General features: G+C 43.4%; 1 protein-coding gene across 3 annotated transcripts in view; it reads left to right on the top strand.

Annotated features, from left to right (window-relative positions):
- The window catches only part of LOC106565661 (S-adenosylhomocysteine hydrolase-like protein 1), a 70280-nt gene that overhangs the window by 18680 nt on the left and 26588 nt on the right, over positions 1-25012 (top strand). Inside the window, exon 1 of one of the 3 annotated variants that reach the window (XM_014133004.2) lies at positions 6506-6844. The exons of the other annotated variants lie outside the window; for them this stretch is intronic. Coding sequence (XP_013988479.1) covers positions 6767-6844 — 78 coding nt within the window. The 5' untranslated portion in view covers positions 6506-6766. Of the gene's footprint in view, positions 1-6505; positions 6845-25012 lie in introns of those variants that run through there. 3 annotated transcript variants of the gene reach the window in all.

Raw genomic sequence — 25012 nt, 5'->3', positions numbered from 1 at the left:
GGTTCCGGATCGCAGGCAGTCTCCCTCGGTTCCGGATCGCAGGCAGTCTCCCTCGGTTCCGGATCGCAGGCAGTCTCCCTCGGTTCCGGACTAGACACTGTTGCCGGATACTCTGGACTGCACACTGGTGCCGGATACTCTGGACTGCATACTTTTGCCGGATACTCTGGACTGCACACTATTGGCGAACTCTCCAGGCTGGGCTGACGCACTGGAAGCCTGATGCGTGGTACTGGTACTGGATGTGCCAGTCTGGGGACACGCACCTCAGGGCTAGTGCGGGGAGCGGGAACAGGCCGAGTCGGACTGGGTTGACGCACTGGAAGCCTGATGCGTGGTGCTGGTACTGGAGGTATCAGCCTGGGAACACGCATCTCAGGGCTAGTGCGGGGAGCAAGAACAGGACGAGTCGGACTGGGCTGACGCACTGGACCGTAGAGGCGTACTGGCGGTCTCGAGCACAGAACTGGCATCACTCTTACTGGCTGGATGCCCACTTCCCCCTGGCAAATGCGGGGCGCTGGTATTGCGCGTACCGGCCTAAAAATACTTGGCCTCGCCACACTACCCATTACCCCGAAGCACGGGACCTGTCCAGTCACTGGTTGCCCAGAAAAGGTACGGTGATTTGGCCTGGGGCTCAATCCTCGCCCAGCCAAACTACCCATGTGCCCCCCCAAAAAATTATTGGGGCTGCTTCTCGGGCTTAAACGCCAGTCGTGTTCCCCTGTAGCGTTCCCTGTCATTGCTCCACTTCCTCCATGGACCTTCTCCGGCCATAATCTCCTCCCACGTTCACTTCTCACGATCGTCCATATCAAAGTCCATTTTCTCAGCGTTCCTCCTCTCCTTCCCCTGCTGCTTGGTCCTTATTTGGTGGGAGATTCTGTAATGGTTGTCGTCGGGAATGGAGGACCAAAACGCAGCAGGAATGTGGATGCTCATCTTGTATTTATTTTAAGTCAAGAGAACACCAAAATAACAAACAAAGAACGCACGAACAACAAAACAGTGTTGTCAGGCTCACACATGCAAAACAAGAAACAATCTCCCACAACACTACACCAAACGATTACCCATATATAGGACTCTCAATCAGAGGCAACGAGAAAGCACCTGTCTCCAATTGAGAGTCCAACCCCCCCATAAACCTACACATAGAAATACCACAAACCAGAAAGAACATGGACCAAAACCCGGAAATAATAAATCAAACACCCTACTACAAAAATCACCACCCCGAACCACATAAACAAAATACCCTCTGCCACGTCCTGACCAAACTACAATAACAAATAACCCTTATACTGGTCAGGACGTGACAGTTGCCATACCAGGCAGTGATGCAACCCGTCAGGATGCTCTCGATGGTGCAGCTGTAGTGAGGACCCATGCCAAATATTTTCAGTCTCCTGAGGGGGAATAGGTTTTGTCGTGCCCTCTTCACGACTGTCTTGGTGTGCTTGGACCATGTTTGTTTGTTTGTTTGGTGATGTGGACACCAGGGAACTTGAAGCTCTCAACCTGCTCCACTACAGACCTGTCGATGAGAATGGGAGCTTGCTCAGTCCTCCTTTTCCTGTAGTCCACAATCATCTCCTTTGTCTTGATCACGTTGAGGGAGAGGTTGCTGTCGTCCTTGCACAACACAGTGAGGTCTCTGATCTCCTCCCTATAGGCTGTCTCATCGTTGTCAGGGATCAGGCCTACCACTGTTGTCATCGGCAAATGTAATGATGGTGTTGGAGTTGTGCCTGGTCGTGTAGTCATGAGTGAACAGGGGAGTACAGGAGGGGACTGAGCACGCACCCCTGAGGGGCCCCCGTGTTGAGGATCAGCGTGGCGGATTGTGTTGTTACCTACCCTTACCACCTGGGGGCGGCCCGTCAGGAAGTCCAGGATCCAGTTGCAGAGTGAGGTGTTTAGTCCCGGGGTCCTTAGCTTAGTGATGAGCTTTGTGGGCACTATGGTGTTGAATGCTGAGCTGTAGTCAATGAACAGCATTCTCACATAGGTGTTCCTGTTGTCCAAGTGGGAAAGGACAGTGTGGAGTGCGATTGAGATTATCATCTGTGGATCTGTTGGGGTGGTACGCGATTTGGAGTGGGTCTAGGGTATCTGGAATGATGCTGTTGATGTGAGCCATGACCAGTCTTTCAAATCACATCATGGCTACCTACGTGAGTGCAACGGCGGTAATGATTTAGGCAGGTTACCTTTGCTTCCTTGGGCACAGGGACTATGGTGGTCTGCTTGAAACATGTAGGTATTAGACTCGGTCAGGGAGAGGTTGAAAAAGTCAGTGAATACACTTGCCAGTTAGTCCGTGCATGCTTTGAGTACACGTCCTGGTAATCCGTCAGGCCCAGCGGCTTTGTAAATGTTGACCTGTTTAAAGGTCTTGCTCACATCGGCTACCATCACACAGTCATCCGGAACACCTGGTGCTCTTATGCATGTTCCAGTATTACTTGTCTCAAAGCGAGCATAAAAGGCATTTAGCTCGTCTGGTAGGTTTGCGTCATAGGGCAGAACACGGCTGGGTTTCCCTTTTAGTCAGTAATAGTTTTCAAGCCCTGCCACAGCCGATGAGCATCAAAGCCGGTGTAGTAGGATTCAATCTTAATCCTGTATTGACGCTTTGCCTGTTTGATGGTTCGTCTGAGGATGTAGCGGGATTTTTCATAAGCGTCCCGCTCCTTGAAAACGGCAGCTCTAACCTTTAACTCGATGAGGATGTTAACTGTAATCCATGGGTTCTGGTTGGGATATGAACGTAAAGTCACTGTTGGGACGATGTCGTCGATGCACTTATTGATGAAGCCGATAACTGAGGTGGTATACTCCTCAATGCCATTGGATGAATCCCGTAACATATTTCAGTCTGTGCTAGCCAAAACAGTCCTGTAGCGTAGCATGTGCGTCATCTGACCACTTCCGTATTGAGCGGGTCACTGGTACTTTCTATTTTAGTTTTTGCTTGTAAGCAGGAATCAAGCCAATCCGTTGTGTTGTGACAAGGTAGGGTTGGTATACAGAAGATAGCCCTATTTGGTAAAAGTCCATATGGCAAGAACAGCTCAAATAAGCAAAGAGAAATGACAGTCCATCATTACTTTAAGACATGAATGTCAGTCAATCCGGAACATTACAAGAACTTTCAAAGTTTCTTCAAGTGGAGTCACAAAAACCATCAAGCTCTCTTGAGGACCGCCACAGGAAAGGAAGACCCAGAGTTGCCTCTGCTGCAGAGGATAATTAGATTTACCAGCTTCAGAAATTGCAGCCCAAATAAATCCTTCAAATTCTGTGTGAATCAGGCTTTCGTGGTCGAATTGCTGCAAAGAAACCACTACTAAAGGACACAAATAATAAGAAGAGACATGCTTGGGCCAAGAAACATGAGCAATGGTCATTAGACCTAAGGAAATCTGTCCTTTTGTCTGTTGGACTAAATTTGAGATTTTTGGTTCCAACCGCTGTGTCTTTGTGATACGCAGAGTAGCTGAACAGATGATCTCCGCATGTGTGGTTCCCACTGTGAAGCTTGGAGGTGTGACGGTACTTTGCTGGTGACACTGCCAGTGATTTATTTAGAATTCAAGACACACTTAACCAGCAAGGCTACCACAGATTTCTGCAGCGATACGTCATTTTATTTGGTTTCTGCTTAGTGGGACTGTCATTTGTTTTTCAACAAGACAATGACCCAACACACAACCAGGCTGTGTAAGGGCTATTTGACCAAGGAGGAGGGTAATGGAGTTCTGCATCAGATGATCTAGCCTCCACAATCACCCGACCTCAACCAAATTGAGATGGTTTGGAAGAATTTGAACCCAGCGTGAAGGAAAAGCCGTCAACAAGTGCTCAGCATATGTGGGAACTCTTTACATGTACAAATTACCTCAACTAATCTGTACCACCGCACATTGACTCGGTACCGGTACCCCCTGTATATAGCCTTGCTATTGTTATTTTATTGTTACTTGTCACGTTCTGACCTTAGTCTGAGGTCATTTTTCCATAGTAGATTGGTCAGGGCGAGACAGGAGGGTGTTTTTGTCTATGTATTTTGGGTTTTCTGTTTTCTATGTGGGTTGTCTAGATTGTTGTCCTATGTTGTATTTTCTATGTTGGTGCTGGGTATGGTTTCCAATCAGAGGCATTTTACATTTACATTTTAGTCATTTAGCAGACGCTCTTATCCAGAGCGACTTACACTAGTGAATGCATACATTTCATACAATTTCATACATTTTTTTGCTGGCCCCCCGTGGGAATCGAACCCAAAACCCTGGCGTTGCAAACACCATGCTCTACCAACTGAGCTACAGGGAGGCAGGTGTTTTTCGTTGTCTATGATTGGAAGCAATACTTAGGCAGCCTGTTTTTCATGTGGTTTTGTGGGTGGTTGTTTTCCGTTTCGTTGTTTGTACCTGACGGGACTGTTGTTGGTTGTTTTGTTATTTTGCAAAGTGTTTTCATTAAAAGTAAATATGAGCACTTCACACGCCGCATTTTGGGCTCCTTTAGACGACCCCTATTACAGAACCACCCACCATGATTGGATCAAGTGGCGTGCCCGGGTAGATATGGACACCTGGTCAGTGGAAGAATGGTGGGAAAGGAGAAACTGGACTTGGGACCAGGTAATTGAGAGATTTCGGAACTTACCTGGAAGGCATTTTGGGGGGGCACACGAGTGCTTTTTGAGCATGTGCCTGCCTCTCGCACTCTCCCTCCAGTGCGCCTCCGTAGCACAGTATGTCCTGTGCCTGTTCTTCGCACTCTTCCTCTAGTGCGCGTCCATAACCCGGTACGGCCAGTGCCTGCTGTGAGCACTCGGTCCTTAGTGTGTCTCCCCAGTCCGGTGAGACCGATTCCTGCTCCTTGCACTCTCCCTCCAGTGCGCATTCATAACCCGGTACAGCCAGTGCCTGCTGTGAGCACTCAGCCCTTAGTGCGTCCTCTTTCCTCTTCTATTTTTGCAGTAATGCTGCAATTAGTTGGTTGTAATTTTGAGTAGAGCAGACATTTCCATATATTTTTGTTAGCTCCATGTTGTTACAACACGGTAATGTAAAAGTTGTATTTTTTTTTACGATCCAATACATAATATAATACACTTGTCATAATTTGGTTGTAATCCAGAGAGGTTAGAAAAATTATCTAGATCCTCTGAGGCTGTGGAGGGTTCCTGAAACCGTTACTCTTCAGTTGTAACACACACTCCCTCCCTCACACGCACTCTCTCTCTCTCTCTCGCTCTCCATTTCTCACATAAACACACACACACCACTCTCTCTCCCACAAAGCATACACACACTGCTCCCAACTTTAAAAACATTAGCCACCAATAAGAATGTAAGGAGCACTACACATGGTTGATGATATTACTAGGTTAACTAGCTTGTTCTACGTTGCATATAATCAACGTTAGCTTTTTTACATGGCACATATTGCACTTTTATTTTCTTCTCCAACACTTTGTTTTTGCGTTATTTAAACCAAATTGAACATGTTTCATTATTTATTTGAGACTAAATAGATGTTATTTATGTATTATGTTAAGTTAAAATAAGAGTTCATTGTTCCTTCAGTATTACAAATCTATCTATCTATCTATCTATCTATCTATCTATCTATCTATCTATCTATCTATCTATCTATCTATCTATCTATCTATCTATCTATCTATCTATCTATCTCGTCCGATTAATCGGCATCGGCTTTTTTTGGTCCGCCAATAATCGGTATCGGCGTTGAAATATCATAATCGGTCGACCTCTAATCAAAACACCAATAGTGCTAGGCTGTGAGAAATATCACTGATATAATTATACTGAAAGAAAGCTTCTAAGAACTAGTGTTGCACGGTATACTGATAATATCATGTTACTAAGATGTCATGATACTTATGATCCCAACATTTTAGGATACCGTAGTATTTCATATGATATTACCACATTTTCCGGCCCTACAGATCTAAAGAAGCTGTTATAAGCGTCTGTTAGAAAATGTTCATAAATTCAGTTACATTGTTTAAGCAACAGACACTTACATGGCAGTTGGATATTACCCAGTTAAGCATGAAGTGGGCTTAAATAATAGTTCCCTTTGGTGTGGTAGTAGCTTTTATTATGGTTTATATTGTAATGAGGTCACTGAGGTCACTGCTGATCCTCTTCGTAGAGGAGCATGGTGACTTATTGTTGGCTTGGCGGCCAGGTGCGGGTACTATTGGCTAATGGAATTAAATGGCTAATGACTGACTGCTCATTCTAAAACCACACTGGTGGGGGGTGGTGGTGGTGTAAGTAGGATGGGTCAGAATAGTGGGTATTTTTAGGCTGGACCATATCTGTGGGCCTGGTCAGATCTGCTGCAGTGCTTTTAGGCTTATGGAAACAGGCTTTAATTCCCTTTCAATCCTTTTTATTAGCCAATGACCTCAGGCTCAATTAGCAAGCAGCCACTGCCAGGATTTCACTGAATGGAAAGGGGCACGAAACTTACAAAATCGAAGGGAATGGAACATTAGCAGAGAGACTGTGAGAGGGAACAGATCCAGACTGAGACAATACTGCAAACAGGGAAACGACTCAAGTGAAGGACAGAAGGAGAGAGGAGGGAAGCGGATTGGTCAGGTGGCTGATGGTGGGGGCTACGGTACGGCCCTCTTTTGCCCTCCTGGAGTGGATATTGCTATGATAACAGATGCTGAATGTAACAGCCAGTAGAAGAGCTTGAGCACTGGTGAGGGATGGACGTGGAGCCTGTACTGCAAGTGGGGGGTATGGAGCTACAAGCGGGAGCCATGGCTCAGGCACACAGACACAGGGTGAGTGAGAGGGTGAGTGAGAGGGTGAGGAGTAGTTCTGAGCACTGCTCCATAAAAACCCTCTGACTGAGCCATGCAGCCTGACCGTGTCTCACTTAGGAAGATAAAATAATCTGTCATTTTTTTATTTGCCTTTTTTATCCAGCTCAGTTCATTTTTTTTCAAAAGGTTGTACATTTTCAACACCCTTAAGGTGATATGAGTCACATTGTAGCAAAGTTACAATGCAACCATTTAATGCTAACTTGCTCAGTTATATTGGTAAGGTAGATAGAATCTCCCCTCTAAGCATATGCTGTCAAATGTTTTTCTTTGCAGTTGATAGAGGTCAGCTTTCTGAAAGAGGATTATGGATGTGTACTGAATTTTGCTGTTGTGCGGTCCCGGTTCTCTACAAAAATGAAGTGGATAATTGACTGAATGCAATAGGGCAGGGGTAGGCAACTAGATTTAAACTGCGGGCTGGAACATAATTATAATAATTTGCACACTGCAAATTGAACACAAGCAAGCCCAAAAAGATTATATTTGAAAATAATAATTTCATAACGTGATTACATTGACACGATCACATCTATTTTTATTTGTGGGAATACTTGGCAACACATTTCCAAAATTAGACTAAAATTCAGCAAAATATTTCTGTATGTATTTGTTTGGGGCCCCCGGAAAAATCACTTGTGGGGCGGTATTGGCCCGCGGGCCGCCTATTGCCGACTCCCTGCAATAGAGAGTATTATGGTGGAAACAGTTCTTATAGCCGACAAGAACTTTCGAATGTCAGATTGGCAGTTACCTCAATTCCGGCTTCAACTTAGACTCATCTGGCCTGGGCTTTTTCTGTAATTACAAGCCAATTTTCGGGGTATCAAGAGGAAACGCCTGCGTTAGAGGCAAGACGGGGAGTTCTGGTGAGATTAAAGCAAAGGTAAAACTGGCCACCTCTTCCCTCTAGTCTATTGGCCAATGTACAGTCACTTGATCATAATATGAATGACCTCCGATTGCGCATTTGCTACCAACGGAACTTGCGTAACTGCAAATATTCTCTGCTTTTCTGAAACATGGCTTTTGAACAAGATATCTGCCATGGCAATCCAACTCAATGGATTCTCCATTCTCCGAGCGGACACGACAGTGAAGTCAGGGAAATCGAAAGAGGAAGAGGGGTTTGCCTCTTCATCAACAACAACATGGTGTGCTGACTCGAGCGCAGTGGACCCCATTGTTCACTCATCTTGGAATACCTGATGGTCAAATGCCGACCCTTCTACCTCCCAAGGGAATTTTAAGCTGTTATTGACTGTTGTATACATTCCACATTCCATTTAACGAACTGTACAAGGCTATAAACAAGCAGGGAAACTTGCACCCAGAGGCTGCTTTCCTTGTTGCCAGCGATTTTAATTATGCGTCGTTAAGACACGTGATGCCCAACTTCCATCAACATGCTTCCTTTGCCACTAGGGGTGATAAAGTCCGAGACCCCTGTTACTCTACCCGCAAGCATACAAGGCCCTCCCTCGTCCCCCATTCGGCAAATCGGATCATGACTCCGTACTTCTGTTTCCTGTTTACAAGCAGAAGCTCAAACAGGAAGTACCCATAACTCTCGCCTTTGAGAAATGGTCATCAGAATCAGAGATTATGCTACAGGACTGCTTTTGCTAGCTCTGACTGAAATATGTTCTGAGGTGCCGCCTATAGCATTGACGATCTAACAACCTCTGTCACTGGCGACATTAGGAAATGCATCGTCGATGTTGTCCCCACTGTGATGGTTTACTGCTTCCTCAATCAAAGCCCTGGATTAAAGATGCACTGCAGAAATCTCTCCACCATTTCCTGGTTGCTAAGGTTGCTAAAATTCTAATAGTTCGCCTAATTTCAGTTTGTGACAAAGGCAAGCATAGTGTAGAGAATCGTTGTTCCTTCTAAACTGCTGTGAAATATATATTTTCCATAACCAACAATATTGTATTTTCAGCTTTGAAGCTGATGTCCAAACCGAAAGTAAAAGATGCAAAAACGAAACTTAAGAACAGGAAGTATAGAAATAATGTGCATGGAACAGATTTACTGCTTTTTAAACTTGCTTTCAATGAGAATGACAGATCTATAACTCACATTTCTGTGATTTTGGTCTGCTCAATTGCAGCTTTAACACAGAGGTTGTCGCTAAACTAAAGGACAGGGCTAACGCACATAAGGCTATCGCAGACAACCCTGAGGCTACTGCAGAGGACCGGACCAAGTACAAGAAGTCCTGCTACGGCCTCCGCAGAGTCCTCAAACAAGCAAAGGGACAATACAGAACCTAGGAGGCTCATGGTTCTCACCCCCTTCCATAGACTTACACAGTAATTATGACGTTCTCCAGCCTATCGGAGCTCTTGCAGCATGAACTGACATGTTACCCACCCAATCAAAGGATCAGAGAATGAATCTAGTACTGAAAGCCTAAGATGCAGCTAGCTAGCACTCAGTGCAAAAAATGTGGTGAATGGTTGACTGAAAGAGAGAGAGAAGACAATAGTTGAACAGTTTTTGAACAAATTAATTTCTTCCAAAATGAAGAAGCAAGACATCTCGTAATTTTATTTCAGTTTCACTTGCTTAGCTAGCAAATACAGCTAGCTAGTTTAGCCTACTAATCAAACAGAGGGATGCTATGTTAGCTAGCTGGCTATGACTATCCAACACAACACTGGAACTCTTTCAAGGTAAGCTTTTGGTTTTACTCATTTATTACCACCGTGGCCCGCCAGTGTAACTGCTTACTTGACTGTACACTAACTTTACTGCATGATCGTAGCGGGTTGACTAAAGCATTAGTTCTATTAGCTATGTTGACTATGATGTTCCTTTAGCAAATATAGTGACAAAGATCTAGGCTATGTGTAGCAGTTATGATATGGTTTGGCTTGGAAAGGTTTTTTTGTCTGGTCACTTACAGCTAATGTGTTGTGCATTGAAGTCCACAAGCGACGGGACAAGGTGAGTGGAGGAGAGCGCATAACGTTAGATGTGAGAAGGAATACAACGTGGCTGCTATGAAATTGAACTGTGTTTACGCGTGATCAGGGGTGTATTCATTCCGCCGATTCTGTTGAAAAAAACATTCTTAAAAGGAAGCAAACTGAACAAAACAGGGATGAACATACCTGAATTTGTCCAATAGAAACTCCTTTGCAACTGTTGGACTAATGATTGCACCCTGTATCAGCTAGATGCAGGCAAGAGTGTGCAATCCGGTATTGAATGTTTCACTGTTTGTTCATGTGTCACTGTCACCTCATATTTTTCTCTCGACCTGTTTGCACCAACGTTTGTAACTTTCATTCATAGGCTAGGTTGTAGCAACCTCATGATGGGTATAGGGAAAATGTGAGTATCATGTAGTAGCCTAAACCTATTGCTGTTACATTGAACAGATTGAATGGAAAATGAATGAGGCATCCAATAAACTGGCCATGCTCATGAAGAAAAAATGATCGCCCTCCCTCATCTTAAACGGCACTGACCGCCACTGGTATAGGAATAAGGTGGAATGATATTACACAGGCTCCGCCGCATGTGGCAGGGGCTCCAGTCCATTACAGATTACAAGGAAGAACCAGGCATGATCTGCCCAATGATGCCTTCTACCAGACGAACTCAATGCATTTTATGCATGCGTCGACAATAAACACTGTGTTGTGTGTGAAGGCCCCACCGACCCAGAGGACTGGGTGATCTCGCTCTCCAAGGCCGACTTGAGTAAGGGCTTTAATCAGGTCAACACTCGCAAGGCCACAGGGCCAGACTGTATTCCAGAGCATGTTCTCAGAGCATGCACAAAACAGCTGGCAGGCATATTACCGGTCATTTTCATCCTCTCCTTGTCCCGGTCTTTAATCCCCACATGTTTTAAACTGACCACCATCATTCCTGTTCCAAAGAATTTGTAAGGCTTCATGCCACAATGACTACCGCCCTGGAGGACTCACATCTGTAATCAGGCACACATCAACTCCATCATCCCATACACCCTAGACCCAACATTTGCATACCCACCCAACAGATCGATAGGCGACGCAATCTCAATTGCACTCCACATTGCCCTCACCCAACTAGATAAGAGGAATAGCTATGTGAGTATGCTGTTTGTTGACTACAGCTCAGCGTTCAACACCATTATCCCCTCCAAGGTCGTCACCAAGCTTAGGACCCTGGGACTGAACACCTCCCTCTGCAACTGGATCCTGGACTGTCGGACCGTCCCCAAATGGTAAGGGTCAGCAACATCACCTCTGCCACTTTGACCCTCAACACGGGGGCCCAACAGGGATGTGTGCTTAGTTCCCTCCTATACTCCCTGTTCACCCACGACTGCGTGACCACACACGACTCCAACAAAAACCTCTCCATCAACATCACTAAGGCAAAGGAGCTGATCGTGGACTACAGGAAATGGCAGACATATCAGTGTGGATGACGGATCACCATCTCAAGCTGAACCTCGGCAAGACGGAGCTGCTCTTCCTCCCGGGGAAGGATTGCCCGTTCCATGATCTCGCCATCACGGTAGACAACTCCATTGTGTCTTCCTCCCAGAGTGCTAAGAGCCTTGGCGTGACCCTGGACAACACCCTGTCGTTCTCCACTAACATCAAAGCGTTGACCCGATCCTGTAGGTTCATGCTCTACAACATTCGCAGAGTACGACCCTGCCTCACACAGGAAGCGGCGCAGGTCCTAATCCAGGCACTTGTCATCTCCCGTCTGGATTACTGCAACTCGCTGTTGGCGGGGCTCCCTGCCTGCGCCATTAAACCCCTACAACTCATCCAGAACGCCGCAGCCCGTCTGGTGTTCAACCTTCCCAAGTTCTCTCACGTCACCCCGCTCCTCCGCACACTCCACTGGCTTCCAGTTGAAGCTCACATCTGCTACAAGACCATGGTGCTTGCCTACGGATCTGTGAGGGGAACGGCACCTCCGTACCTTCAGGCTCTGATCAGTCCCTACACCCAAAGAAGGGCACTGCGTTCATCCACCTCTGGCCTGCTGGCCTCCCTACCTCTGCGGAAGCACAGTTCCCGCTCAGCCCAGTCAAAACTGTTCGCTGCTCTGGCACCCCAATGGTGGAACAAGCTCCCTCACGACGCCAGGACAGCGGAGTCAATCACCACCTTCCGGAGACACCTGAAACCCCAACTCTTTAAGGAATACCTGGGATAGGATTAAGTAAATCTTTTAACACCCTCCCCCCCCAAAAAAAGATATAGATGTACTATTGTAAAGTGGTTGTTCCGCTGGATATCATAGGTGAATGCACCAATTGTAAGTCGCTCTGGATAAGAGCGTCTGCTAAATGACGTAAATGTAATCCAGGACCTCTTTCAGGCAGTGTGAAAGGAAGCCCTGGAAAATTGTTAGACTAAAGCCATAAACTGTTTGGGCAAGGGGTACCGGTGACTCCACACACATGAGTGCTACAGAAACACCGCTAATCAAACAACAGACTCTGGCTGGTGCACACTTGCATTAAAGGGTCATTTTTTCCCAGACCTCAAGTGGTCTCCTGGTGTGGTTTAAGCATTGTTGTGGACTTAGAATGTCCAATTTTGTTGTTTTTCTATTTACAAAGTTAGATCCTAAAAACTAAAAATGGAAACCTGGAAAACTATATGAAGAAAATTAAATTTGGGGATTTTTATTTTATTTTATAGGCCCTACCTGTTGGTACTTTATCATCTATACCGTCACAATTGTTTGGGGAATCTTCTTGTGCAAAATGGTTAGAACAATTTGCCATCGATGAGTGAAAATCAAACAAGACATTTTACATTTACATTTTAGTCATTTAGCAGACGCTCTTATCCAGAGCGACTTACAGTAGTGAATACATTTCATACATTTTTTTTTTCGTACTGGTCCCCCGTGGGAATTGAACCCACAACCCTGGCGTTGCAAACACCATGCTCTACCAACTGAGCCACACAGACCTTGGTCTGAAGTTCATTAATGGTCCCACTGCCCTCAATCCATGTAAAGACCCTCTGGCATGCTAACATTCAGTACATATCCAGCGTCCCTCTCTGGTCTCCAGCCGCAGTTTACATGCTAATGTTCTCACTGGATTCTTCAAATACTGGGGAGATTATCCCACATTAACCTCTGGCTCTGTTTAGACCTCTCCAGTAACTGCATGTAGAATGAAGAGTGGGTCAGCCAAGCATGTCTTGGCTATGAGAGGGGTCACTGCCAATGAGAGATCTTATAGGTCACATCACTGCACTCTATATGCTTCTGTGAACTGGTAATCTCTGTATTCCCGTCACAAGACCCACTGGTTGATGATTATTTATAAAACCCTCTTAGGCCTCACTTCCCCCCCTATCTGAGATGTCTACTGCAGCCCTCATCCTCTACAAACAACACCCGTTCTGCCAGTCACATTCTGTTAAAGGTCCCCAAAGCACACACATCCCTGGGTCACTCGTCTTTTCATTTTGCTGCAGCTTGCGACTGGAACGATCCACAACAAACACTCAAACTGGACAGTTTCATCATGGACACTCTTACTGACAGTTGTGGCTGCTTTGCGTGATGTATTGTTGTCTCTACCTTCTTGCCCTTTGTGCTGTTATCTGTGCCCAATAATGTTTGTACCATGTTTTGTGCTGCTACCATGTTGTGTTGCTAACTTGCTACCATGCTGTGTTGTCATGTGTTGCTGCCATGCTATGTTGTCTTAGGTCTCTCTTTATGTTGTTGTCTCTCTCTTGTCGTGATGTGTGTTTTTGTCCTATATTTTTATTTTTAATCCCAGCCCCTGTCCCTGCAGGAGGCCTTTTGGTAGGTAGGCCGTCATTGTAAATTAGAATTTGTTCTTAACTGACTTGCCTAGTTAAATAAAGGTTAAATAATAAAAAATATCAAAATATAAGGTTGTAGTTTTCAAAACACTGGGAGCTATCAAAGACCCAAGAAGCTATAGGACCCTTTTGCTAAGAATAGGCTACATGTGTACATTCTGAGCAGAAAGAGGTTTGTATTTTAGCATTGTTGTGTTGTGTGACTTGGGTGAGGTCTTATTTTTATCATGATTCATAACACATTACCTGGAATTGTGACACCACCAGCACACATGCACAATCCCTATGATGAACCAGGTGTTTCTCATGTGAATCTGGGTTTTGTTATTTTAATATTTGTTTTTTTATTTTATTTTTTCATTTTGTATTTAACTTTAGTTTCAATTAGTTTTCAGACTTGATTTACTAGTTTTTATTTATACTAAATGCAACATGGAACAATTTCAATGATTTTACTGAGTTACCGTTCATATTAGGAAATTGGTCAATTTAAATAAATACATTAGGCCCTAACCTATGTGTTTCACATGACTGGGCAGGGGCGCAGCAATGGGTGTGCCTGGGAAGGCATAGGCCCACCGACTTGGGATCCAGGCCCACCCACTGGGGCGCAAGGGCCCGGCCAATCAGAACAAGTTTCTCCCCACAGGGGCTTTATTACAGACGGAAATACTCCTCAGTTTCATCAGCTGTCCAGGTGGCCGGTCTCAGACCATCCCGCAAGTAAAGAAGCCGGATGTGGAGGTCCTGGGCTGGTGTGGTTACACGTGGTCAACTGCCACATTCTCTAAAATGACATTGTAGGCGGCTTATAGTAGAGAAATTAACATTCAATTACCTGGCAACAACTCTGGTGGACATTCCTGCAGTCAGCATGTCAATTGCACTCTCCCTCAGCTTGAGACATCTGTGGAATTGTGTTGTGTGACAAAACTGCACATTTTAGAGTGGCCTTTTTTACTGTCCCCAGCACAAGGTTCACCTGTGTAATGATCATGCTGTTTAATCAGCTTCTTGTTATGCCACAGCTGTCAGGTGGATGGATTATATTGGCGAAATGCTCACTAACAGGGATGTAAACACATTTGTGCCCAAAATGTGAGCGAAATAACCTTTTTGTGGATATCGAACATTTCTGGGATATTTTATTTCAGCTCATGAAACAAGGGACCAACACTTTACGTGTTGTGTTTATATTTTTGTTTAGTATACTTTGTTTGATTTAAACATTTAATTACATTTTTATATTTCGTTTTAGTGTTGGGGACAGAAAGTAGCCAATGCGTGGGAGGCTAAGAGCCATTTGTAGGCCTATGTTTTTTTTGGGGGGGGGTCACTTCGTGCAACTGGGGGGCAGTAATACATAAGGTGATGGACCATAGACTTGGATAGACATAACATCTGTATCTGTGTCATGATGGCGCCTGTGAGAGCATGGGCAGCGCCATTGAGGCCATCTCCATGTTGAAATAGTCAATTTCCTTCTTCACAAGTAAAACTCATTGGCTGATCCATCCTGATGACCCTGCTGTCATAAATTCAACCGGCTCATCAGTTCATGCCAACCGGGTCAGGAGGGATTAGCCAATGAAGTTGGAAGTCCCGCCCAGTTGACTAAATCAAAATGGCGACAGTCCTCAATGGTGCTGACCATGCTAGCACAGGCTTTTGGACACTAATGGTTTCCTAACCCCCCCCCCCCAGACGTTTAACATTTTTGTTTTAACCCTAAACTGGCACACATGACTCAATTAGTACTCAAGCCTTTGACTAATTGAATAAGGTGTGCAAGTTTAGGGTTAAAACTAAAATGTGGAATGTCTGCGGGGGGCCTGAGGAGAGGGTTGTTGAAACCCTGCTAGAGGACTCATATATCTTCATGGCCAGGACATACAGCACCAGTCAAAAGTTTGGACACACCTACTCATTCGAGGGTTTTTCTTTATTTTTACTATTTTCTACATTGTAGAATAATAGTGAAGACATCAAACTATGAAATAACGCACATGGAATCATGTAGTTACCAAAAAAGTGTTTAATAAATCAAAATATATTTTAGATTCTTCAAAGTAGCCACCCTTTTTCCCTAATGACAGCTTTGCACACTCTTGGCATTCTCTCAACCAGCTTCAGAGGTAGTCACCTGGAATGCATTTCAATTAACAGGTGTGCCTTGTTAAAAGTTAATTTGTAGAATTGCTTCTTAATGCGTTTGAGCCAATCACTTGTGGTGTGACAAGGTAGGGGTGGTATACAGTAGAGGTCGACCGATTAATCGGAATGGGTGATTTAATTAGGGCCGATTTCAGGTTTTCATAAAAATCGGTATTTTTGGCCACCGATTAGCCAATTTTTAATTTTTTTAAATTATTATTATAAAAACATTTTTTACACCTTTGTTTAACTAGGCAAGTCAGATTAAGAACACATTCTTATTTCCAATGACGGCCTAGGAACGGGGGTTAACTGCCTTGTTCAGGGGGCATTCGGGGATTCGTTTTTGCAACCTTCCGGTTACTAGTCCAACGCTCTAACCACCTGCCTTACATTGCACTCCACGAGGAGCCTGCATGGCAGGCTGACTACCTTTTATGCGAGGGCAGCAAGAAGCCAAGGTAAGTTGCTAGCTAGCATTAAACTTTGTTTTTTATAAGATATTGATCTTAACATAATCACTAGTTAACTACACATGGTTGATGATATTACTAGTATATCTAACGTGTCCTGCGTTGCATATAATCGATGCGGTGCCTGTTAATTTCTCATTGAATCACAGCCTACTTCGACAAACGGGTGTTGATTTAACAAGCGCATTTGCGAAAAAAGCATTGTCGTTGCACCAATGTACCTAACCATAAACATCAATGGCTTTCTTTAAAACCAGTACACAAGTATATATTTTTAAACCTGCATATTTTGTTAATATTGCCTGCTTACATGAAATTGTGTCACTTATCTTGCGTTCATTGCACGCAGTCAGGGTATATGCAACAGTTTGGGCCGCCTGGCTCATTGCGAACTAATTTGCCAGAATTTTACGTAAATATGACATAACATTGAAGGTTGTGCAATGTAACAGGAATATTTAGACTTATGGATACCACCCGTTAGATAAAATACAGAACGGTTCCGTATTTCACTGAAAGAAAAAACTTTTGTTTTCAAGATGATAGTTTCTGGATTCGACCATATTAATGACCTAAGGCTCGTATTTCTGTGTGTTATTATGTTATAATTAAGTCTATGATTTGATAGAGCAGTCTGACTGAGCGGTGGTAGGCACCAGCAGGCTCGTAAGCATTCATTCAAACAGCACTTTCGTGCGTTTTGCCAGCAGCTCTTCGCCGTGCTTCAAGCTATTTTTGACTTCAAGCCGGGTGGGTATAATTTGTGGAACGTTCCAACAGGAATCTATTCCAAAAACTTTGTAAATAACAAGGTTGCCAAAAAACAACACAAAGTTGTATAGCGGCAGAATAAGATACCGGGTAGGGAGTGGTCTATTTCATTGAGTTTTTCACTCATCACGTTTATTGCGAAAAATGTCTGTCCTCACTCTGGTTGCCTATGGACAAACATTAAGAATAACGTGGTGAGTTGATGTCTATTCGGCAGCTAGTTAGCTAGGTTTGTATGCGTTGCTACTTTGTGTGCGATGTTGGTTGGCAACCTTTTACTTTACGTTTTTTGGAACAGATTCCTGTTGGAACGTTCCACAAATTATACCCACCCCTTCAAGCCTATCAACTCCCAAGATTAGGCTGGTGTAACCGATGTGAAATGGCTAGCTAGTTAGCCGGGTGCGCGCTAATAGCGTTTCAAACGTCACTCACTCTGAGACTTGGAGTAGTTGTTCCCCTTGCTCTGCATGGGTAACGCTGCTTCGAGGGTGGCTGTTGTCGATGTGTTCCTGGTTCGTGCCCGGTTAGGAGCGAGGAGAGGGACGGAAGCTATACTGTTACACTGGCAATACTAAAGTGCCTATAAGAATATCCAATAGTCAAAGGTATATGAAATACAAATCGTATAGAGAGAAATAGTCCTATAATTCCTATAATAACTACAACCTAAAACTTCTTACCTGGGAATATTAAAGACTCATGTTAAAAGGAACCACCAGCTTTCATATGTTCCCATGTTCTGAGCAAGGCACTTAAACGTTAGCTTTCTTACATGGCACATATTGCACTTTTACTTTCTTCTCCAACACTTTGTTTTGCATTATTTAAACCAAATTGAACATGTTTCATTATTTATTTGAGGCTAAATTGATTTTATTGATGTAAGTTAAAATAAGTGTTCATTCAGTATTGTTGTAATTGTCATTATTACAAATAAATAAAAATGTTTTAAAAATCGGCTGATTAATCGGTATCAGTCTTTTTGGGTCCTCCAATAATCGGTATCGGCGTTGAAAAATCATTATCGGTCGACCTCTAGTATACAGAAGAGGGCCCTATTTGCTAGAAGACCAAGTCCATATTATGGTAAGAACAGCTCAAATAAGCAAAGAGAAATATTCCATCATTACTTTAAGACATGAAGGTCAGTCAATACGGAACATTTCAAGAACTTTGAAAGTTTCTTCAAGTGCAGTCGCAAAAACCATCAAGCGCTATGATGTTATTGGCTCTCATGAGGAGCGTCACAGGAAAGGAAGACCCAGAGTTACCTCTGCTGCAGAGGATAAGTTCATTAGAATTACAAGCCTCAAATGGCAGCCCAAATAAATTCTTCAGAGTTCAAGTAACCGAAACATCTCAAAATCAACTGTTCAGAGGAGACTGCGTCAATCAGGCCTTCATGGTTGAATTGCTGCAAAGAAACCACTACTAAAGGACCAATAAACAGAAGAGATTTGCTTGGTCCAAGAAACACAAGTAATGGACATTAGACCGGTGGAAATCTGTGCTTTGGTCGGATGAGTCCAAATTTGAGATTTTTGGTTCCAATCGCCATGTCTTTGTGAGACGCAGAGGAGGTGTTCGGATGATCACTGCATGTGTGGTGCCCAGTATGAAGCATGGAGGAGGAGGTGTGGTAGTGCTTTGCTGGTGACACTGTCTAAATACACTGTGATTCTAAATACACTGTGATATATTTAGAATTCAAGGCACACTTAACCAGCATGGCTACCACAGCATTCTGCAGTGATACGCCATCCCATCTGGTTTGTGCTTACTCGGACGATCATTTGTTTTTCAACAGGACAATGACCCAACACACTTCCAGGCTGTGTAACCCAATTGAGATGGTTTGGGATGAGTTGGACCACAGAGGTGAAGGAAAAGCAGCCAATAAATGTTCAGCATATGTGGGAACTCCTTCAAGACGGTTGGAAAAGCATTCCAGTTGAAGCTGGTTGAGAGAATGCCAAGAGTGTGCAAATCTGTCACCAAGGCAAAGGTTGGCTTCTTTGAAGAATCCAACACTTTTCTGGTTACTACATGATTCCATATGTGTTATTTCATAGTTTTGACGTCTTCACTATTATTCTACAATGTAGAAAATAAAGAAAAACGCTTCCATGAGTAAGTGTGTCCAAACTTTTGACTGGTACTGTACATTTGGTTATGTTTAAATTCTAAATCAACCCTAATGTGACTATGAGTTAAAGGATAAGCTGGTGCAATAAATATGGTGGAAAGACACTCTCTCATGTTTACACCAATCCAATGTTTTTTTATTAGTAGATGTAAGACAAATCAAGTTCTTTTTATCTGACAAAGAGAGGAAAAAACAACAAATTATGTCATGGCACATTTAACATGTTATGTTTATGTAATATTAAACATGTATATATCTCACTATCCCTTTCAAATAGGGTTAATAAAGACATAGGCAATACAAAGTTTCTTCACAAATCTATCAGTTCAGAGAGGTGCTCGTTCGGTTTCTCAAGCCTGATGACAGTTGTCCACAGACAGAGAATTCTATCTTCACGAACGCTTGGGATGATGGGCAGAAACCAGTGACACAGTCTGGATAAACCGCCATCCTTGCCTGCCAGAACTGGAAAGGTGACGCCGTGAACATGCCCCCATTTACCTCTTCCAGGTATTTCCACAGATCACACGGGACACTTAATGTCCTGCCAGGTTGACCCTCCGGCTGGACAGTGACCTCAGACACAATCTTTGATGCGAGGAAGCTATTTTTCTGAATCAATGTTGTCGAGATGCTTGCAGAATTTATCGTGCTGGCATCTTCCTGGGGTCCTGCTGCTCCACGGCAGTACTCTCTGAATTTGCTGAAGTACAAAAGACTCCGCTTCCCTCATCAGTGGCTCCATTTCTGTTGAGCGAAGTGCCAGAGAAACACTTGGGTCCATCAGGCAAGCTGCTGCAGGGGTTGAACGAAGATGGCTGCAAGAGGATTCAGTATGCAGTGGTGTAAAGTACTTAAGAAGTACTTTAAAGCATTTAAAGCATTACAAACATTTCATAAGTGTCAAAGGCTTTTATTGACAATTACATGAAGTTGATGCAAATAGTCAATATTTGCAGTGTTGACCCTTCTTTTCAAGACTTCTGCAATCTGCCCTGGCATGCTGTCAATTAACTTCTGGGCCACATCCTGACTGATGACAGCCCATTCTTGTCAGAATTTGTGGGTTTTTGTTTGTCCACCTGCCTCTTGAGGATTGACCACAAATTCTCAATGGGATTAAGGTCTGGGGAGTTTCCTGGCCATGGACCCAAAATATCGATATTTTGTTCCCCGAGCCACTTAGTTATCACTTTTGCCTTATGTCAAGGTGCTCCATAATGCTGGAAAAGGCATTGTTCGTCACCAAACTGTTCCTGGATGGTTGGGAGAAGTTGCTCTCGGAGGATGTGTTGGTAGCATTCTTTATTTATGGCTGTGTTCTTAGGCAAAATTGTGAATGAGCCCACTCCCTTGGCTGAGAAGCAACCCCACACATGAATGGTCTCAGGATGCTTTACTGTTGGCATGACACAGGACTGATGGTAGCACTCACCTTGTCTTCTCCGGACAAGCTTTTTTTCCGGATGCCCCAAACAATCGGAAAGGGGATTCATCAGAGGAAATGACTTTACCCCAGTCCTCAGCAGTCCAATCCCTGTACCTTTTACAGAATATCAGTCTGTCCCTGATGTTTTTCCTGGAAAGAAGTGGCTTCTTTGCTGCCCTTCTTGACACCAGGCCATCCTCCAAAAGTCTTCGCCTCACTGTGCGTGCAGATGCACTCACACCACCTGAGCAAGCTCTGTACTGGTGGTGCCCCGATCCCGCAGCTGAATCAACTTTAGGAGGCGGTCCTGGCGCTTGCTGGACTTTCTTGGGTGCCCTGAAACCTTCTTCACAACAATTAAACCACTCTCCTTGAAGTTCTTGATGATCCGATAAATGGTTGATTTAGGTGCAATCTTACTGGCAGCAATATCCTTGCTGTGAAGCCTTTTCTGTGCAAAGCAATGATGACGGCACGTGTTTCCTTCCAGGTAACCATGTTTGACAGAGGAAGAACAATGATTCCAAGCACAACTCTCCTTTTGAAGCTTCCAGTCTGTTATTCGAACTCAATCAGCATGACAAACTGATCTCCAGCCTTGTCCTCGTCAACACTCACACCTGTGTTAAGGACAGAATCACTGACATGTCAGCTGGTCCTTTTGTGGCAGGGCTGAAATGCAGTGGAAATGTTTTTGGGGGATTCAGTTCATTTGCATGGCAAAGAGGGACTGCAATTCATCTGATCACTCTTCATAAAATTCTGCCGTATATGCAAATTGCCATCATACAAACTGAGGCAGCAGACTTTGAAAATTAATATTTGTCATTCTCAAAACTTTTGGCCACGACTGTACATTCCTTAAGAAAATATTGTAATTTTTACTCCATACATTTTCCTTGATGCCCAAAAGTACTCTTTACATTTTGAATGCTTAGCAGGACAGGAAAATAGTCAAATTCACACACTTATCAACCGAACATCCCTGGTCATCCCTACTGCCTCTGATCTGGCGTGTGCACGTGGCTTTCTGTAAATAAAATTAAAAAAACAAATTGCCATCTGCTTTGCTTAATATATGGAATTTGAAATTATTTAGACTTTTAGTTTTGATACTTTAGTATATTTTAAACCAAATACTTTTAGACTTTTACTCAAGTAGAATTTTGCAAGGTGACTTTTACATGAGTAATTTTCTATTAAGCCATCTTTACTTTTACTCAAGTATGATAGTTGGGTACTTTTTCCACCACTGTCAGTGTACATGCGCAGCGCTTAAGCAGCGACTTCAGGAGGACCTGTGTCAACTGTTTTGCAACACTAGTTCACTGCAAGTGTTCCTCAAGTTTGAGAATGCACAGCACCACATAAGACAGCAACTGGCTGTCAGTTTGAAGTTGGTCGTTGTGGATTTCGAATGGCTCCAACAACTTCAGAAGCTGCTCTAGCTTGGCCCAGTCACGCTCCGTGCTTGCCCTCAGATTTATTCCTTTTTATCTAGTGATAGTGATGCACAAGCTAGACCTATTTGAAACCTCAGCATCTACTGGCAGTATTTACCCGCAGATTCAGAAGCTCAAAAACCCCATTTGAAATAAAGCTTAAAGCCCATTTTTAGATTTTTTTTTACGTTTAAAAGGATAAAACAAAACAATTTGATGGTTTTATTTTAGTTTGTTTTACAGACAACGATAATCGTTTCGGCATAGTTTGTTTTTAATTTCTATTTCAGTTTACTAACATTTTTCCAATTTTAGTTTTTATTTTATTTTCAGTTTTTGTTAACTACAATAACCTTGAAGAATTACTGTCTTACCTCAGTGAGCCACGAAATTCCTAGTTTTGAAGAACTTTACTGGAAGCTGTGCCACAACATTTTCCACCACATGGGCCAGCCCCCTAGCAATTCGAGTTCTTGCTAATGAGCTTCAACCCCTTGCCATTTGAGTGACTGCTAGTAAGATGTACACACAGCAGAGCGAGAGAGCGCAATGATGTGGTGCACATATGTAGTACACCATTATCGGGGACCGCTTTTGGCTCGTGAGTGCTACTTTCATAACTACTGGCTAAAAAGTATACAAAAGCACCAGAGAATCTCTTTAAGACCCATTTTTATTTCTAGTGTATAGCAGGGCTCTCCAACCCTGTTTCTGGAGAGCTACCCTCCTGTAAGTTTTGTTTCAACACCAGTTGTAACTAACTTGATTCAGTTTATCAACCAGCTGATTATTTTAATCCGGTGCTCAAGATTAGGATTGGAGCAAAAACCTACGGGATGGTAGCTCTCCAGGAAAAAGGTTGGAGAGTCCTGCTTTATAAGCCTATTTCTTGTTCCTCGAAAACTATAAAACTGGCCAACTGGACACACCATGGAAATTGTACTTGGAATAACCTCTCTGGGCTAGGCGGGACGAATTCGTCCCACCTACGTAACAGCCAGTTGAAGCCTGTGGCGCGATTTTCAAAACCTTAAAAATCCTATTACTTCAATTTCTCAAACATATGACTATTTTACAGCTATTTAAAGACAAGACTCTCGTTAATCTAACCACACTGTCCGATTTCAAAAAGGCTTTACAACGAAAGCAAAACATTAGATTATGTCAGCAGAGTACCAAGCCAGAAATAATCAGACACCCATTTTTCAAGCTAGCATATAATGTCACAAAAACCCAGAAGACAGCTAAATGCAGCACTAACCTTTGATGATCTTCATCAGATGACAACCCTAGGACATTATGTTATACAATACATGCATGTTTTGTTCAATCAAGTTCCTATTTATATCAAAAACCAGCTTTTTACATTAGCATGTGACGTTCAGAACTAGCATACCCCCCGCAAACTTCCGGGGAATTCGCTAACATTTTACTAAATTACTCACGATAAACGTTCACAAAAAGCATAACAATTATTTTAAGAATTATAGATACAGACCTCCTCTATGCACTCGATATGTCCGATTTTAAAATAGCTTTTTGGTGAAAGCACATTTTGCAATATTCTAAGTACATAGCCCAGGCATCACGGGCTAGCTATTTAGACACCCGGCAAGTTTAGCACTCACCATAATCATATTTACTATTATAAAAGTTTGATTACCTTTTGTTGTCTTCGTCAGAATGCACTCCCAGGACTGCTACTTAAATAACAAATGTTGGTTTGGACCAAAATAATCCATCGTTATATCCGAATAGCGGCGTTTTGTTCGTGCGTTCCAGACACTATCCGAAATGGTAAAGAAGGGTCGCGCGCATGGCGCAATTCGTGACAAAAAAATTCTAAATATTCCATTGCCGTACTTCGAAGCATGTCAACCGCTGTTTAAAATCAATTTTTATGCCATTTTTCTCGTAGAAAAGCGATAATATTCCGACCGGGAATCTCCTTTTCGGCAAACAGAGGAAAAAATCACAAAGACGGGGGCGGCCAGGTCGCGCGCCTAAGCCCAGAGTCCCTTGATCGGCCACTTGAGAAAGGCGATAATGTGTTTCAGCCTGGGGCTGGGATGACGACATTCAGGTTTTTCCCGGGCTCTGAGCGCCTATGGACGACGTAGGAAGTGTCACGTTAGAGCAGAGATCCTTAGTAAAAGATAGAGATGGCAAAGAAGTTCCAGAAATGGTCAGACAGGCCACTTCCTGTAAAGGAATCTCTCAGGTTTTGACCTGCCATTTGAGTTCTGTTATACTCACAGACACCATTCAAACAGTTTTAGAAACTTTAGGGTGTTTTCTATCCATATGTAATAAGTATATGCATATTCTAGTTACTGGGTAGGAGTGGTATCCAGATTAAATCGGGTACGTTTTTTTCCGGCGGTGTAAATACTGCCCGCCAGCCCTAACAGGATAATAGCCTTGCCAGTTCAGTGGAACTCTTATTTCTATGCTAAGCCTCTTCTAAGGTGCAAGACGTCACACACCACTAAAGATGGCTTTTGAACTTTTGAAGTTCCTCTGATCTGGCAAGACTATTATTCCAAGTACAATTTCCAAGGTTTGTCCAGTTTTATAGTTAGAAGTGACTTCACTTTTCGATTAACAGTAATATTTTGGGTTACATAACACGTTTATTTTGGATTCCGTGCAATAAATATAGAAGCTCACCTTTTCAAGATAGTACACTGACACATATCAAGGTAATCCTGAATAACTCTCACACTTCACTCTCTTCTCTCCACTTTAAGACAAGGCTGCATGTAAACAAACTAGGCCACAAGCACATACCCAATTCGTCTCCAAAAGCACACCACAGTGGTTTATCTGTTAAAGCATTCAAAATTCAAGTGCTCTCTCAGAATAAGGAATCTGTTCATTTCTATCT

Source organism: Salmo salar, chromosome ssa12, assembly GCF_905237065.1.
Source record: "Salmo salar chromosome ssa12, Ssal_v3.1, whole genome shotgun sequence".
Lineage (NCBI taxonomy): Eukaryota > Metazoa > Chordata > Actinopteri > Salmoniformes > Salmonidae > Salmo > Salmo salar.
This window is presented reverse-complemented; position numbering and strand designations above follow the sequence as displayed.